This window comes from Ooceraea biroi, chromosome 4 (genome assembly GCF_003672135.1).
Source record: "Ooceraea biroi isolate clonal line C1 chromosome 4, Obir_v5.4, whole genome shotgun sequence".
Classification (NCBI taxonomy): domain Eukaryota; kingdom Metazoa; phylum Arthropoda; class Insecta; order Hymenoptera; family Formicidae; genus Ooceraea; species Ooceraea biroi.
In genome coordinates, this window is record NC_039509.1 from 9403612 (window position 1) to 9421139 (window position 17528).

The 17528-nt window shown below is 45.6% G+C and overlaps 1 protein-coding gene across 2 annotated transcripts; it reads left to right on the forward strand.

The window, feature by feature from the left end:
• On the forward strand, positions 1 to 15926 carry LOC105282684. Of its 2 annotated transcripts, XM_026969224.1 has the most exons (17): positions 1 to 168; positions 1155 to 1339; positions 1437 to 1633; positions 1729 to 9047; positions 9139 to 9350; positions 9436 to 9745; positions 9828 to 10006; positions 10159 to 10348; positions 10488 to 10723; positions 10849 to 11239; positions 11456 to 11567; positions 11650 to 11977; positions 12113 to 12151; positions 12238 to 12354; positions 12441 to 12549; positions 12906 to 15039; positions 15119 to 15926. In XM_026969224.1, exons 1-16 carry the CDS (start codon positions 24 to 26, stop codon positions 15002 to 15004), a joined length of 12168 nt encoding a protein of 4055 aa, XP_026825025.1. In that variant the 5' UTR covers positions 1 to 23; the 3' UTR covers positions 15005 to 15039; positions 15119 to 15926. The 2 variants fall into 2 exon arrangements, with proteins under 2 accessions (XP_026825025.1, XP_026825024.1); XM_026969223.1 differs by having other exon boundaries at positions 2 to 168; positions 12906 to 15926.
• The last annotated feature ends 1602 nt before the right edge of the window (positions 15927 to 17528 follow it).

The following is a 17528-nucleotide window of genomic DNA, read 5'->3' on the forward strand; positions in this document are numbered from 1 at the left end:
AACGGCGAGAAGCGGTCGGAAAAATGGCGTCCGATAACGAAGCCTCTTGCGCGAGTGACCCAAATTTCGCGGTGATCTGCTCGTTCCTCGGCTGCTTCGGCAAGTCCTGCGGTATCATTTACCCGGACATGGCGCGGCTCCAGGAGATGCTCGAGAACACGCAGGAAGGTGGGTCTGTGTTCCGGCCTTATTATGCTTGTGTGTACGTGCTATTGTACGCGCGGGAGAGAGGGACTGAAAGCACGGACGTGTATATATATATATATACACACACACACGATCTCGCGAAACGGCGAGAAAGAGGGAGAGAGAGAGAGAGAGAGAGAATGTGTGGTGTGTGTGTATATGTACGAACGAAGAGATGCGCGAGAGGGAGAGAGAAGGAGCGAGCGCGACCCGCCCCCGCCAGAGAGGCCAGCCGTCTAAGCGCGTACTATTAGTTTTCTTCGTACGATTCCGCTTTGACTGTTAGCCTCTTTTGTACGTCGCTCATTTCGGCGTACGAGTCACCGTGCGTTCTCTCGTCTCGAGAAGACACCGCGAACGCACGGTGACGCGCAGTGACGGTGGACGCGGGCGCGCGGCTGGCGCTTTTTGTTTTGATGCGCGAGCAAGCGAGCGACTTGGCGCGCGCGAGGCATCGGTAAAGCCGATTACCTCGGCGGACCCTCCTCGTGTTCCGTACTGTTTTGCGCCGTGGCCACAAACAGCCTGACGGAGCGTTTCCTCGCGTGAGGTGACATTATTGACGAACAGCCACGAGAGTGGTGGGTCCCGCACGTTTGTTGTTCCGCTGGGTGCTGCCATCTTCCTTATTGTCAACTTGTCAGTTACACGTGATTACGAGTAGTTACAAGAGTGGTTACGCTGTTTTCTCGACTCGATCTGAAAAGAATCACTGATGTTTCGTCGTACGCGGACTCGCGCGCGTTTCGAGGTACATAAAAAAACTAGGACGTGTGAACCATCAGTTTTTGAAATTTGACTTTTTCGATATCGTTCTGTCAGAGCACTTGAAGAATGAAGTAAATTATCTTTGCTGGAGGGAGCTTAATATAAATGAAACTGTTTGTGCTTATGTTAAGCCAATAAAGTTTATAATTATACACCTTTTTGGTGCCCTTATAAATATATCCTATTTATTCTTTTCACAGTGTCACAAGAATTAATAAACCTGCACATCAAACTATTACGTAAGACGCGTAAAACCGTATCGCCAGAAAAGTGGGAAAGGGCGCTAGTCAAATTTTGCCACACGTACTCTAATCAGGATGGATGGGAACTTGAACGGTTTGGTTACAAGAAAGCCCGCATTGCTGTCAAACTACGTTTACTTAAAGTATGAGTTACATAATTTTATCCTTTTTACTCTGACTAGAGAAGAATTAAACTGTTTTACGTGTAAACCATGACGTTACCTCCTTTTTTAATTTTAGATACTATTGGAAACACAATTTGACTTGAATCAAAAGTTTAAGAATGAGGTGAACAAATTGGCAGCGGATGAGTTACGCGTGGAACCATTAGGAAGAGACAAAAGTGGATTAGCGTATTGGTGTCAGCTGGACGAAGAGTGCAACATAAGGGTTTACAGGGAAGATTTGGACGAAGAGAATTGGGAACTAGTAGCTAAGTAAGTTTTGTCTTGGACTAGATCATGAGCACGTTAGATTATTGCTTTTTTTATCATATTAATTTTATCAATGGTGCGTATACTGTGTTCACTAGGGATCGAGAGGGTGTTGCTAATCTCATAAACACCTTGTCGAACGGTGAGGCTGGGGCTATACCGATTAACGAAGACAGCAACAGTCTAGAGATCTCTGAGAAGCCTATAATAGACACTGGCCAAGTGACTACGTCTCCGAGTTTGGAGGACGAAGAGAACGGTGTACAAGAGAACGGTGTTCACACGGACGAGATGAGTGACAAACAACTCCCGAATGGAAGGACCGATGAATTCGAGGACGAACAAGAAGACGATCGAGTCCTAAATCGGGAGCAGGATCGGAACCAAGGTCAAGATCAGAATAATATCGTAGATGAAGCTGAAAATGACGAGGAAGAAGACATTGATGGAGAGGAGGAAGAGGAAGAGGAACAAGAGGAGGAAGAGGAGGAAGAAGAAGAGGAAGAGGAAGAGGAGGAGGAGGAGGAAGAAGAAGAGGAGGAGGAGGAAGAGGATATAACGAATGACGAGAGTTCCAAGCAGATTACAGAAGAAGATGATTCTCAAGAAATGGTACAAACTCCGAGCACAGAATCAAGGTACACAAACGCTTCATCTTTATTACCGGCAACCCATACAAAAACTCTAAAAGTGGATGCAATACCAGAAGATACGTGTCACAAGGAAGCAGGCAACGAAACGTCCGCTTCCTTGACGTCGGAGACCAAGTCCCCGGTAACGCACAACGCGCTCGCGATAACGGGTGTTGCAAAGACTGAGGAATCGATGCCGTTAAAGTCGATAGAAACACCCGTTATTACTTCATCTCCACTGAAACTGGTAAACATCGCAGAACTTAAACAGCCGGAAGAAAAGTCGGTGAGCGCAGTCACGCCTATCGACGTACCCTTAAATGCCGCCAAGAAACACGGTGCCTCGGATGAAACGGCAGATCCGAGCGCAAAGCCTCTTCCGGATAAACTACCTGGGAAGAACACTCTATCCTTTTCTTCCGCGGATTCTACTCCGATAGGACACAGCAAGCTGTCGGTCAAACCGATAGATCAACTGGCTGCGAATCTCGTGAGGATACAATCAGAAAAACTGGAGAAACCAACCGCGCCGAAATCGCTGGAAAAGATAGCCGAGTCTCTAGCGAGATCCAGCGGCATGTTGGGAAGTATGGTTAACGGAAGTGAGGATGACCGGCTACCGCAAGACTTTTGTGCGCGGAATCAATCTGAGAAATCGGCAACGCTCAGAGGCCACCGAGGCATAGATCTGTCGACGTCGCCGCGCAGTTGGGAAAGCGCAAATGAGCAAGACAGACCGATGGATTTCTCCGGGATCGATCTTTCTAGTCGAAAATTGGGCAAGACGGTGGATCTGCCCTCCCCGGGTTACAGAGCGCAACCAGATTTTCAGCATCGAGAGATGGATCTAAGCACGAAAAAGGTGAGCAAGCCGGAAGTGCCGAACTTACCATATGACGCGCGTAGCGTGATGATGCGTAATCACGCGATGGTAGCGGACCTGAGCAAGCGGCAAATGCCGTTCACCGCGTACGAGATGTCGTCGACGCCATATCACAACGCGGCTAGATTACCCGCCAAGGACGAGCATAGATTGCCGAGTTACACAGTACTTCCCGATCCTAGTAAAATCACGGCTCTGAGGATAAACACCGCGTCGTTGAAACGTCCGTTGGAAGGTGACGACGCGCAACAGGACATGCTAAAGAGGATAAGGGCGGATGTGATACCAATCAGGGGTTCGATGGACAAGAGACCGATGATGGGAGGCGGTAACTGGCGAGAGGAGGTAGGCGAGGCTATCGAGGAACCGATGATGATGGTTCAAGGCGAGGGATCCGGCAGCGATTGTGACGCAGTGAATCCTGGTGTTGGCGAGGCCGTCGAAGAGCCGACAATCTTCTTTCACGGCGAGGGTTCTGGCGCTGAGTGCGAGACTGGTAATCCCGGCGACGACACGTCCACTGACAATAAAGAAAGCAACGAATCAAAAACCGAACCTGACTCGGCTACTGCGACCTTGCCGCAGAATAAGGTCTTGAGTGAGGACGAGACCGTATCTGCGAGCACGGTACTGTCGAATAAACCCCCTGTAAAATTAAATAGGAATTATCCACAGTCTAATGTAAGCGTAAATGATAATTGTCAAATAGTAGATTCTATACAAGAGAAGCCAAAGTTCAAGCCAACGTTAGGCGTCCAGATAATACCTGAAAGTACAACCGGTCCCGTCAAGAAGCTGTCCAGATGGGACGTAGGCAAGCCGGAGGAAAAAGTAGACTGTGACAATAGTATCATATCAAACGAAGAAGACATATCACTGAAGCGGACGACGGACGATGATAATGAGCGCGAGGATACGAAGCAAACGCCATTAATTACGGACGCATTAACGACAAAACTTGGATACGAGGACACTGTCGGCGAAAATCAAGATATCAAGATAGAGGAGAGTTCGGTAAACGCGGAGAGTGCAACGAATGAAGGGAGTGCCAAGTCGCAAGTGTCTGATGTGAGCTTGGAACGTACGAATACGATGGAAGAGGAAAGGTGTTCTAAGCTTCAGGAGCCTATGCAGTGTGTCTCGTCTGTATCGACATGTCAAGCGGATACCTCACAGATCCCCGAATCGTGTACCATGAACCCTGAACCTACGGTACCTATAACCGATATGCAAAGTGCAAAATCCGACTCGGACAGCGTGGTTTCACGCGAATCAAATGTCTCCGGAGCAGTCGATGACGAGTGCAAGCCAGCAGCTGCATCACCACCGAGATTTTTTTTTGGTCCCAATTGCGTAGCATATACCTCGAAATGTGACGAATTGGAGTCACAGTCAGAGCACGATCTGGCTACGTCTGCGTCTGATAAAACTGTAGATACTGTGCAATATGAGTGCGTGTCTTCGTCGAAGCCAGCAGACGGTACGATTTATCCGTGTCAGACGGGAGATTTCGACCTGGCTCAAACCAACAATAACTCGTTGAAAGCAAGCCCGTTTGCTTCGGAATCTGACAGCGCTCTACGCGGAAACGGTAGCGAAGACGCGGAAAAGATTGAGGAACCGAATAAGGACACACAGTGGAACCAACGAGCTTTGACGGTCGATAGCTCGAGAGAAACGAATGATACAGCCGAAGACAACGTTACTAATTCGTCTATTGCACAAATAGAAATGGACACGAAAGAGACAGTTTGCACCGAGAAGGAAATGAAAGAGGATGTCTCTTTGGAAGTAGATACGAGCTCTACGTCAGAGACTGCAACTGAGAATGAAAATGTCAACGACGAAAGTGTCACTGAGGAAGAACCAATTAAGATCAGTTCGATCAGCGAGTCTAGCGTGGTTCAACCAGAGGAAAGTGGGAGTGTCGAGCCACCGCAATGTGACAGATCTGATCTCGAAAAACCTGTGAACACAGTGAATCAGGAAAGTTTTTCTCCCGAAAGAATAGGCGCCATTACGTCGCACGTGCTGGACGATAAAAAGAACGAGGATGAAATATCGCTAGCTGACGACTGTAAAAACGATTGTCAGGTGGCGTCTAATTCAGATATGTTTGAGGATGATCAGGAGAGGAAAGAGTCTGTGACGCATTCTACATCATCATCGTTTGTGCAAAATGTACAAGTAGAACACAGGACTGGTCTCGAGGAGTTTGGGGACAGAGACGACGATTCGAGCAAATTGTTAGATTCTACCGACGCAGTGGAATGCGCGAGTTATCATCGGGAAACGAGCACGCCTCCGAAAAACGATCTCGATTCCGCTGGAGAGAGCTGCGACAAGCAGAGTGACAAGAACGATAACTTTTCTGAGATCGATGGTCAAGAGGATCACTCAACCGATACGGATAACGAGAAGATGAAAGGCTTGACCGGCTCCGATGCCGATTCAGTATGCGTAAATTACGACAAAAATAGCGAAAGGACTGACGCGTTATCGGACATGGGGATGCAGGACGATGGATCGGGCGATTCCGAGGAGATCAAAGAGAAGGGATTGAACGACGCGCAAATCAACGACGCTGTATTTGATATCGATTCCTCAACGCATCTTGCTGAAAGTTCTGTAGTGACTAGTTCGGAGACCGCTCAAGACGGCGACAATTTAGTTCCTACTGTAAGCAGCTCAGAGAACATCTGTGTGCAGTACTCTTCGTCTCGGGAGAGCGAACCAGAGCAGATGGATGATGAGAAAACCGAGAACAGATCGTCTAGCGCCGACAATCTCTCCACATCTGACATTCTACCAGCGGTGGTGCCTGAAATGAATACCTTTGAGCCGTCCGAGTCCCCCATCGTTGAAGCTACGAGAGAAACGAACTCGTCCAACTTGGTGCAGAGTACGAGCGAATATGCTGACGATGTTTCGGAAAATCCCAGTTCTTGCGTCGATCAAGATTCGAATGAGGAAATGGTTATAGACGATCGAGTGTCGGAATCAAATGAGTCGTCTAAAGAGACTGAGGAAGCAACATGTGAACAGGAACAACAGCCAGAAGAGAACGCGAATCAAGTAACAATGAAATTCGCCGAAGAAAGGAAAGAAGAAGTAGAAGAAGCTCCGGCTGTTACCGCCACCGAACAGGAATCTCGTCAGACCATGATGGAAACTGAAATCTTGGAGAAGGAGAGATCTGAAATCGTTGCGGAAAATGAAGGCGGTAACAATCTCAAAGAGTTCATCGAAGATGAGGAGAACGAGGACATGGAAAAGGACACTTGTAAAGACGATAAACAAGACGCAGTTATTGTGAAAGATACGGTTAGCGGAGACATGGAAAGTGGCGAAAAGAATTTAGAAAAATCAGAAATAGATTCGATAGATACGGTTGTCGCGATCGAAAAATCAGAGATGGATTGCGTAATAAGCGCAACTTCCCAGGAACTACAAGAAGAGGTAACAAATGGTAATAAATTATTGACAGTTATGAATTATGAAAGCGAGTCCAATGACGATGATGGTAGTGATGACGTTTTCGAACCTGATCTGACACAAGTGAGCGATTCTAAGGATGACGATGTAGCAATCCAGGAGAGAGAAATGGACAAAAGCATGCATGAAAATTCGGCTAAGGAAGAAAATTTGGTTAAGGAGGCTGAAGTCAATATCACAGATTTGACTTGTGACGTGCCCCACGAACAGCCGCCTGCTCAGCACGAAGTCGACGAATGTCCAGAAACAAAAATTAACGAAGCATCAAATGAAAAATCTACGGTTGTAGAACAGGAGGATGTGAAAATTACCGCGCAGGAATACACTGATGAAACGCAGATTAAACCTACTTGTAATAACATTGAGTGTCTTTCGAACGAGCCAACGATGCCTTTAAACACGGATAGATTTCAAGAAGAAACGAGCGATATTCGTGATATTTTCATTAATGACCAATCGGAAGCATCGGAGGTATCTGATGCTACGACGCCTTTAGCGGATCCAGTGGCGGAAGGAACAATGGAATCTCTTTTGAGTAAAAATTCCGAGATTATTACCGGCGATAACGAAAAAGGCGAAGAACATCCGAATAATTTGATCGACAACACGAAAACGGCAGAAGAGACGGAAAACGTTAAAATGAGAACGGAAAAGACTGAGTGTTTGATATCCAAGAGTGTTGGCGACCGTTTGAACGAAGACGACGCGAGTAATCGTGAGAAATCGTCGTTTGCGCGCGATAACTTGGAACTTAATGCCATAGGTGGTCAAGCAACGGATGCCGAGGATACGTTTTCTGCGAGAGAGCAGCATACGGACGAGAAACTGAATGTGAGCTTCGATGCAGAGGATACCGCGAGACAAAGAGATACGAGTGAACACGCGTCCGAGGAATTGCCAGTCCCGTGCAAGAGACTCAAAGAGGATCTCGCCGAATACGATAGCAAAGATACCAAGTGGAATGTAAAATCTCAATTGCACGAAGAAAGTTTAACTAAACTCCCATGGAAGGAAGAATTCATGGACGTGAATATACCGATTCATCAAGCTGTTTGTCCGCCAGAATCGAACGTTATGCCATCAAAGCTGGACAGTGTGTTAACCGAGGATAAGTCGCAGTGTAAAACTGAGAGCGCAAGCTTAGAAACCGTGCCTTCGGACACTTTGTATTACGCGAATTCAGTGTACACGAAGATTGAAAATGTTAACAACTTGGACAGCAGCAACGATCAAAATGAGTCTCTTAATACAAATGTGAATATAAGTAAAATTACAGACAATTCTAGCAAAAGTTCGCCGTTGAATACGAGTGATGAATCGGCATTTCTCGTTCAGGAGACCATTTCGGAAATTGGAACGATAAAATCGGATGCCAAGAAAGAAGCTAGCAAGAGATTGATCGACGCCTCGGACGTAGAGGATATTCCTCCACTAAAATCTAAACCACAGTCTCCGTACGTGGAGACTGTCGAGACGCTAGAAAAGAAGACGCCAGAAGATACGGCGAGTACCGATGTACAAGCGACCAAGTCATTAGATACGTTCCATGAAATTGAAAATTTCAAGTCACAGCTCAAAGACGAGACGAAAACAGCGGTAATCTGTACAACGCAATTATTTCAAAATGATTTTGACATGGTTAATGATACCGCATCAACTGCTGCGACGTCGGTGGAGGATTCTACAAAGAAGGAATCATTGGAGATCCAAAGTGTCGAGATGAAACCGGAAGCTGTGCTTTCTGATGATTCAAGTGGAGCCGACAATGAAAGCGGTCTTAATCTAGATCCAGCAGAGGATGCTGATCCCTTGGCGTGTGGTAACGATGATCCTCTGAAGATTGCCGATATTGCCGAAAATGACGCTTCCAAGATAAGCATTCGCGTGAAGTCAGTATCCGAGATGGTTTACGAGGGATGGAAATTGGACAGCACTACGGAGGCGCCGAAAATCTCGCGAAAGCGACGAAACAGCGCTCACGAGTCCAACTCCGAGGACGGGATCGCAAAAGAGGACGAAGAGATGATGGGCGGTAAGAGGATGAAGTTACGCGCGAAACGAATGCCCGATAAGGAATTACGAAAGTCCGTCGAGGAGAACCGCGAAATGGCAGTGAGCTCCGAGGACGAGGCCACAAAGTGCGGCTCCGATAACGTGACGGAGCACCCTAATAAAGACGGTAGCGATGATCCCAGTATCATGCAATCGATGGTGATCGATAAGAAGATCAGAGGTCGTCCTCGAGGTAGACGGAGGCGCGGCTTTCGAGGTGGCGGGCGTCCCAATCGGCCGAAACTTACGGACCTTCAACGTGATCAAATATCGGAAGTATCGTCTGGCGTACATCCCGATGGAGCTCCGAATGATTCGGGCACGACTTCTATGACGCAGAAGACGCGGAAGAAACGTGAGTTTATACATGCAGAGACATGATAACCGTATCATATTATTATCGATTATGTACGCGACCCGCTAACTAAAATATTGTCTTTTCACAGGGAAAATGGTTCTAGGCTTAGAAATCGGCAGAGACATTTCGCTGGAAGCGCAAAGTGCTCCGAAACAGGACGAGACACCCGTCAGACAGTCGAGAAGGATAGCACAGTTAAAGATCAAGGAACAAGCGGATCGACGGAGAATCGAAGAAGAGACCATGCGTGAATTGGAAGAGAAGAAAGAATCTGAAAAGAAGAAAAGAAAGAAGCAGAAGGTAAGTTCTTACGTTAGTTTCATACGCATAAAAGGTTACGAACGCTCGTGATGGACAAGTAAAAGTAATTTTTTCTATCACACAGCCGGAAAGCGAAGACGAAATTATTTTATATCCAAAAGAAATTGAAAAAGAGAACAAATCCAAGAAGAAACGGCGAAAGCGCAAGAAAAAGAAGATGCTGGCAAAATTCAACGAGGCAAACCCGTGGCAGAGTTCATCCGGATCCAGCAGCGACGAGGAGAATGAGAACGAAGACGAGGAAGAGGAAGAGGAGGAGATTGAGAGCGAGGGATCGTTACTCTTTAAAAGTGACCACGAATTTTCTCCCGAGAGCGATCTCGAGAAGGATCAGGAGTCGGAACCGTTACGTCGTGCTAGAACTGCTCAGAAGGGTAAGTATTCTCGTTTGACCCTCTCGTAATCCTTTAATTGAACTTGATCGTGATAGCATTATGTTCATTCATTTTCCATTAGCTCAAAGCGACGTTGAAGAAGCCGAGGATGAGTACGCCTGTCAAAAGTGCGGCAAAGCCGACCATCCCGAATGGATTCTTCTGTGCGATTCTTGCGACAAGGGTTGGCACTGTTCGTGTCTCAGACCAGCCTTGATGCTTATACCCGAGGGCGATTGGTTTTGTCCACCATGCCAGCATGTAAGTTTGTCATTTATTCTCTCGCGTTTACCTTGAATCTAAGCAAGGATTTTGCGCGTCGGAAAAGTAAGTAGATGAGTATCGCGCCGGTACTTGACGCGTTATTCCATCCATAGTTGGAGTTATCTTATCGCGTGCAATTATTCTTTAAGAACCTGCTGGTGATCAAACTAGGGGAGACTTTGAAAACATTTGACCAAGTATCCAAGAGGCACGAGAATGAGGTACTGCGGAAGAAGCGATTGGCGTTCGTTGGTATAAGTTTAGATAACGTGCTTCACAAAGGTGAGCCGCAACGCGGATCGAGGGGATCGAAAGCGTCCAGTCAAGAATCGAATAACGGTGAATATCGTAAATATTTCTTGTAGACAGATATATCTTTACATATTTATAGTCTTTTGACTATAATGTTGAAGTTGTTAATTGTAATAAATTCCTTTGATATCGTTATAGTATACATAGCTTTGATCCTTTTTCGCAGATTCATCGGATTCGTCCTCCTCGGCCTCCAGTTCCGAAACGTCGAGCAGCGAGGAGAGCGAACCCGTTTATCAGTTACGTGAACGTCGATGCGCCAATACTTATAAATTCAACGAATACGATGACATGATTAACGCCGCGATTCAGGACGAAGTTGAAGCGGTTCAAGGTGCCGGAAACCAAGGAAGAGGCAAGGATATCGCAACGATAGTCAACGCGGAAAAGGAAGAGGCCCAAGTAAGATTAAAATAAAATAAAAGTTTCAATTTCAATTAAATGTGAAGCTATATTTATTATACACGCAGGAATGTGATAATATTACCGGAGATTACGTGATGATAACGAATGCCCCTTATTTGCAGGCTGAGGCGTTAAAGATGACGCAATTGGAGGAGGACAAGGACGATGTGGAATCGAAACCGGAAAAGGAAAGTGACGACGAATATAAGATTGAAAACGATGACATGGACAATGAGGAAATGGAAGAGGAACAGAGTACAGCTAGAAAGTTGTTGGCACGTAAGAAGCACCGAAAGCTAAACAGTCTCGATATCAGCAGTGAGGATGATCCGGAGAGTGACGAGGATTTCAAAGGTACGAGTTCTGAAGAAGACGACTTTGACGATCATCACATCTCGTCGTCCGATGACAGCAGCTTAGCTGATGTAAAACGGCGCCGTAGAAAGAGTGACTTGCGTCCTGTACGAAGATCTACCAGGGCGCGTATGACCAGAGCCTACGATGAAGATTTTAGTAAGTAGCAAGTTTGTGACAAGCAGTAAGAAAACGCTTTCTTTCTATTTTTCTTGTTTTATTTCTTGATACGGACTAATATGATTTGAGATGGATTTCACAAAGGTTCCTACCTAGTCTATGTACTTTCGACATAGCTTTAATAATAATAAATATGATTAAAACTTCTGAGAGTAAGACTAAGAAACTGATTATGCAAATGAATGTTCTTTTTAGTTAATGATGACAGCGAGGAGAGTGATCGGCCAAAGAGAAAGAAATCGCGATCGCTTTGGGGAGATTCGGACAGCGAGGACAGTGATAATTCATGGAGACAGAGGAAGAAAAAGTGAGAAATGCAAATTACTAGAAAAAATACTGAAACGTCAAAAATTGCGGGAATATTTGATATATTTTTGAAATTATTGCAGAAGTCGGACGATACCGGCGTCCAGAGTTAGGACAATACCCAAACCAAAGGGCAAGAAGAAGAAGAAGAGAAAACGTATAATAGAATCCGACAATCAAAGCGAGAACGACGAAGAATACGAACTGAAAATTGACGGACATCAGTTACAGGACGTACATAATCAGTTCACTGAGCTGCTGAACGTTGATAAACAGGAGAATTTGGAAAATAACGCTGGCGAGAATAACGTCGAAATAAAAGATGAGGGAGGACTGCAAGAAGTAGTCTCGGCGGAAATGACGATTCAGCAATCGCAAGAGGGGGTGATGCCGATCCAGAAAATCAAAAAAGTTCGTACATCGCAATTAAGTGTTGCAACTTACTGAATTACATTGATTAATATTGATATTAATATTATTGTAATATTAGATTAACATATGAAAATGTATTTCTTTTAATATATATGGAAATGATTATATTTTCAGGATATTGTGCCTAAACCGAAGAAAGCTATTCGACGAAAGGTATACATTTATCCATTTCATGTCTTTAACTAGATATGCTTTTCTTAGGTAATAGGTAGTTTTGTTAAACTTTGTGTTTCTTGCAGATTATTTATGGCGGACTTCCAGATGAGAACAGACAAAAAGAAGACGAAATACTGAGTAGAAGAACCCGCGGACGAAAAATTAATTATCGAGAGGAGATGGCATCGGATAGCGAGGAAGTGAGTGATTCTCAACAGAAGAGTCACGTACATTGAAATCTTTGTAAATAAAAATTATAATTAATGAAATTTTATTTGATTTGCAGGAACTGAAGAAGGCGCTAATGATGAGAAAGACTGGTGAGAGCGAAGACGAGTTTGTAGTGAACGAAGCTGACGATATGAATGACGAAGGGGACAAGGATTCCGATTCAGGTAACATGCAATACATGTCCCTGTGACTAATCACGATATGACAAACCGTCATTATAATTTGGCGAACTTTGCTGAAGTAGATATCTAATACATTGTGTGTGACATGAGCAAAAATATTTGAATGTCCTTATATAAGAAAGTTGAGAATGAATGCGCGTTCTGATTTTGGAAATCGTCAGACTTCTCTAAATAGGATAAATCACTTATTATCAGAAAAATATATTCTTTGCATTTGTCTTGTTTTTTCTGTCAAACTCAATATTGGTTACCAATGTGCTGGATATGCTGCATAATATGTATATATGAGTAATGCGGATTTGTCGACAAGTATCGATCGTTGATTGCACGTGTTTCAGGAGACGTATATATTCCCAAGAAAAATGCTCTCAAGTTTAAAAACAAGTCACCGAAGGCGAAGAAGCCACGGAACAGCAAAAGTCCTGCGGCAAAGCGCAAGTCATTGTCTGACGACGTACCGAAACAGAGGAAGAAACCTGGTCCAAAGCCAGGTAGCAAGAACAGAGCGCGTAAGCAGAAACTGAAGGATGACGGTGATGGGGACATGATTGGCGCAGTCATGGACAATCCTATCGGCGATATAACGACTAAAATTGATGAAAATCTTACGGACAACGTCGGATTAACTGGGACAACAATGTCGGTGGCCAGTTCGTTCACCGGGGACGTACCCGAGGGCTCGCTGACGGGTCTCGGTGCCGCAGAATTGGCTGACTTGGATGACGAACAGCTCGAGCAGATGATGATGGACGAAGAGTATGGACGACGACAGTTGGAACTTGCAGCGATCGAGATAGCGAAGAAAAAGAAAAAGGAAGAACGTGAAGCCAAGAAGTTAGAGAAGGCACGCCTGAAAGCCTTGGAAATATTGGCGGCGGAGAGGCAGAGAGATCCTAACGCGCCCGAAGGAACGGATAGCGAAGCGCCTAAGAAGAAGAAACGTGGACGTCGCAGCAAAGCCGAAATAATTGCCGAGCAGATGCGTAGAGACGGCGCGCCGAATCTCGGGATCGCTCCGGCAGCAGTCGGTGGCGTTGTCGGCATTGGCGGCAGCGGCGTTGGCGGGATCGGTACGCCGACGAACGGTGCAGGTAACATGCACAACATGAACTCTGCTGCTTTATCCGCTGGTCTGACACCAGAAATCGAGCGGAACGTGGAAGGAGGACATATGTCTCTCATGACCGGGCCAGACGCGCAACTATTCAATCCGGACGGCATGCCGGTAAGGCCGAAACGGCGTGGTCGTGGCAAGGGTAAGAAAACGCTGGCGTTGGAAGCGGCCAGGGCAGCGGAAGCGGCTAAGGTGGTGGTCGATGTCAACTTGATCGCTGGCATGGGCACAGATTCGAATCCGGAATTGAAGCAGAACGATATCCCGAATGTTCTTCCCACACCAGGCAGTAGTACGTCTGGCTCTGCACCATCCACACCGCCGGCAAGCGCTGTCCCAACACCGGGACCACCGTCGACGCAACCTTCGAACGTACAGCCGGTTTATCCATCGTTACCACCCGGTGGCCAACAGTCTTCCGTCATCACGAGGATGCTTCAGTCCCAACCGGTATCCAGCAGTCCGCAGTCGTTTACGGCAGCAGCTGCCGCCATGGGTCACAAGTACTTTGGCGGGCCTAATACCGGCGGACAAATAATGGGCGGTCCGCGAACGGGATACGAGATGCAACCGCGTGCCAGAATCCCGTCACCGTACAGACAAGCGGGTCAATCATCTATGCCGCCGCATTTTGCCGCGGTTAGATCGGGCACGCCGCCGATGCGTATGCGAGTACCCGGTCCGCAGATGTATCACACGCCCCATCATCCGATGGATCCATCACCATCGGGCGGTGGGCCGATCTCCATCAACAACAGAGATCGCAGCTCACCCTTGACACCCGGCGGACCGGCGATGATTCCACCGTCAGCCGGCAGCCCGCTGGCAAAGGGCGGCCCGACGCCACCGCCACCACCTCCGTACGTGCGAGGAGGTCCGCCGATGGCTAGGTTCACCGAGAATCCTATGGGACCCAGGCATCAGATGCCGCCTTTCACTAACGCTTCGCCCGTCAATCACAACATGCAACAACCCTCGCCGCCACCCAATCGACCACCCGGCAATTTCTCGCCGTATCATCCACCTCCACCTCCCAATTACCACTACGGTGCCTATCCACCACCTCCGCCGATGACCACGGCGGATGACGCGGCTGCCTATCAGGGCTCACCGTATCCCTCGGAGCACTTCTCTTCGCCGGCAGACAGCCAGCCACCGATCCAGGCACCGCCACCGCCTCAGGCGCCGCCACCGCCGCCGCAGCAGCAGCAACAGCAGCAGCAGCAGCAGCAGTCACACCCGGGCGACGAGGAAGGCACCGGCGAATTTGGTGGTCTGGTATCTTACTTCAGTAGCCAGAGAGAGGACGATCTCGATTCGTAGCATGAGTGAGAGCTTGGCCAACCCTGAACCGTTAGGTACGAAGAGAAAGAGTCGCGTATGCGCGCCTTCCGCTCTTCATATCACGCCTAGGTAAGATCACAATTTTTGCTACAGACAGACATTGGGATAACGGATAGCATGGTCGGCGCACGAACGATAATCTCCAGGAGATTTGCGAGGATGATGTAGGCACACGCCAAGAGTGTGTAGAGCTCGAGGTCGAGTCTTGCTCTTCGATCTCTTAAGTAATCAACTGTCCCGTGATCCTTGCGTTTCTTAACGGAGAACGTAGCCGAAGGCAGATCCAAGGTTGGCCAAGTATAGTGCGAACGAGGAGATAGAGTGGAGCGACGCGGATTCTATCTTCTAAGAGTTGTAAGTTTTTCTGTAATTAGCTTTCAGTTCGTTTAACTTTAAATACGACGGCGTACGAGACCGCGAGAGCTCTGTGGCGGTCGTCTGCGGTGAACGACTGCGAGACGAAAGATCTGACCACAATCACTTTTCACTATTATTCATTATTATAGTCCGCCGTATGGAAATGCGAGCAAAGTTATCTCTTCGAGGTGATTTTTGATGCTAAGATGCCCTTACTTCGCGCGAGGTAGTCGCTGGTACGATGTATGCTGGTGGACACAGATTGGTCTTTAATAGTGATGAAAAAAAGGACTAAAATTGTCTGAATGAGATAGACGATGAGATAGATGATGCCGTTGTTAATGTGTACATATGTAAATATGCCCTATGAGTCCTTTAGATTATATTACATGTATTATATATAAACACACACGCAGAGACACAGGCAGTCGTGCAGAATATTATAAGAGATATAAGAAAATGAATTAGTGCGCAAAGGGCACAAATGTAATATTTCAATTTAATCCAAAAAAATGGCATCTGAGTATAATAAATTAACAAAAAATGGTATGAAGACTATTACTATAATTATTTATAAAGAAGAAAAGATTAAGAATTTATGATATAGGCAGTATATTGTATTTTACAAATTTTACTTGATAATTCTATGAAAAACTATTAAATATATAGTTATATTATAGAGATCAGGAGGCTGCTCCGAGGGTACCCTATGCGAAGAGAGTAAGAAAAAGCATTTTGACAAGATCAGATAAAAGAAAGAATGTTTATTGTCTCTCTCTCTCTCTCTCTCTATATATATATATATATATATATATACACACAGTGCTGGCAAAAAGTTCTGGAACGGTTAAAAATCTTGGAAAATAATGATTTAGTGGAAAAATGTTTCAAACAAAAAGCATAGGGCTTAAAAAACTCTATTAGATGATGATATCTATTTGACTTTGGTATGACCTTGGAAAACCCGATCATGGTCAACATAAAAATCTGAAATGGAAACCCCTATTTTTTATTACATATTCTTGTAGCTTAGCTCGAGAGCTTTTCGAAACGCTATAATAAATTTTTTTTCTCTTACGTATTTTTTGACTTGTAAGGCTTGAAGGTTACACAGTACGCCGGCATTAGAATTACTCAAGGTGTACCGCATGGAGGTTGCACGGTCGGATTTATACCTCTTTTGTGTGTGCGTGTGCGTGTGCGTGTAATGTTGTTCGTACATACGAGTATAAACTATTTTTGTGAAGTTAGTTTTATGAAGAACGCACACACACACTCATACACGCACGCACGCACGCACACACACACACACACACACACTCTCTCTCTCATACACACGCGCGCGCGCACATACACACACATACACGCACGCGCGCGCGCACATACACACACACACGCACGCACGCACGCACAAAAGAGGTGTAAATCCGACCATGCAACCTCCACGCGATACACCTTGGGTAATTCTAATGCCGGCGGTACTGTGTAACCTTCAAGCCTTATAAGTCAAAAAGTACGTAAGAGAAAAAAAATTTATTATAGCGTTTCGAAAAGCTCTCGAGCTAAGCTACAAGAATATGTAATAAAAAATAGGGGTTTCCATTTCAGATTTTTATGTTGACCATGACCGGGCTTTCCAAGGTCATACCAAGGTCAAATAGATATCATCATCTAATAGATTTTTTTAAGCCCTATGCTTTTTGTTTGAAACATTTTTCCACTAAATCATTATTTTCCAAGATTTTTAACCGTTCCGGAACTTTTTACCAGCACTGTATATATATATACATATATGTGTGTGTGTGTATCTATAGAGAGAGCAATGGGGTAACCAAATAGTCCTATTGTCATTTGGCGTGCAATCACTTCTGTATCAAGTATGCGATTTTAGTTTTGATCTAGCCAGAATGTGCAAATTTTCTTATAGTAGACTCGAAGAATGAATGTCGTGTCGATTTTTACGCAAAGGGAAAGAAACAAAATACGATTATGTGTAACTGATTATTACGTACAATTATTGGAATATGCAAATATATGGAAAGATTGATATATGCGCATGTACACACAGATAATATTGGAAATCGCAACATTAGAGGAACTATATAAAAAATTATGTATTATAATTTCGATTTTTGACATTCATCCG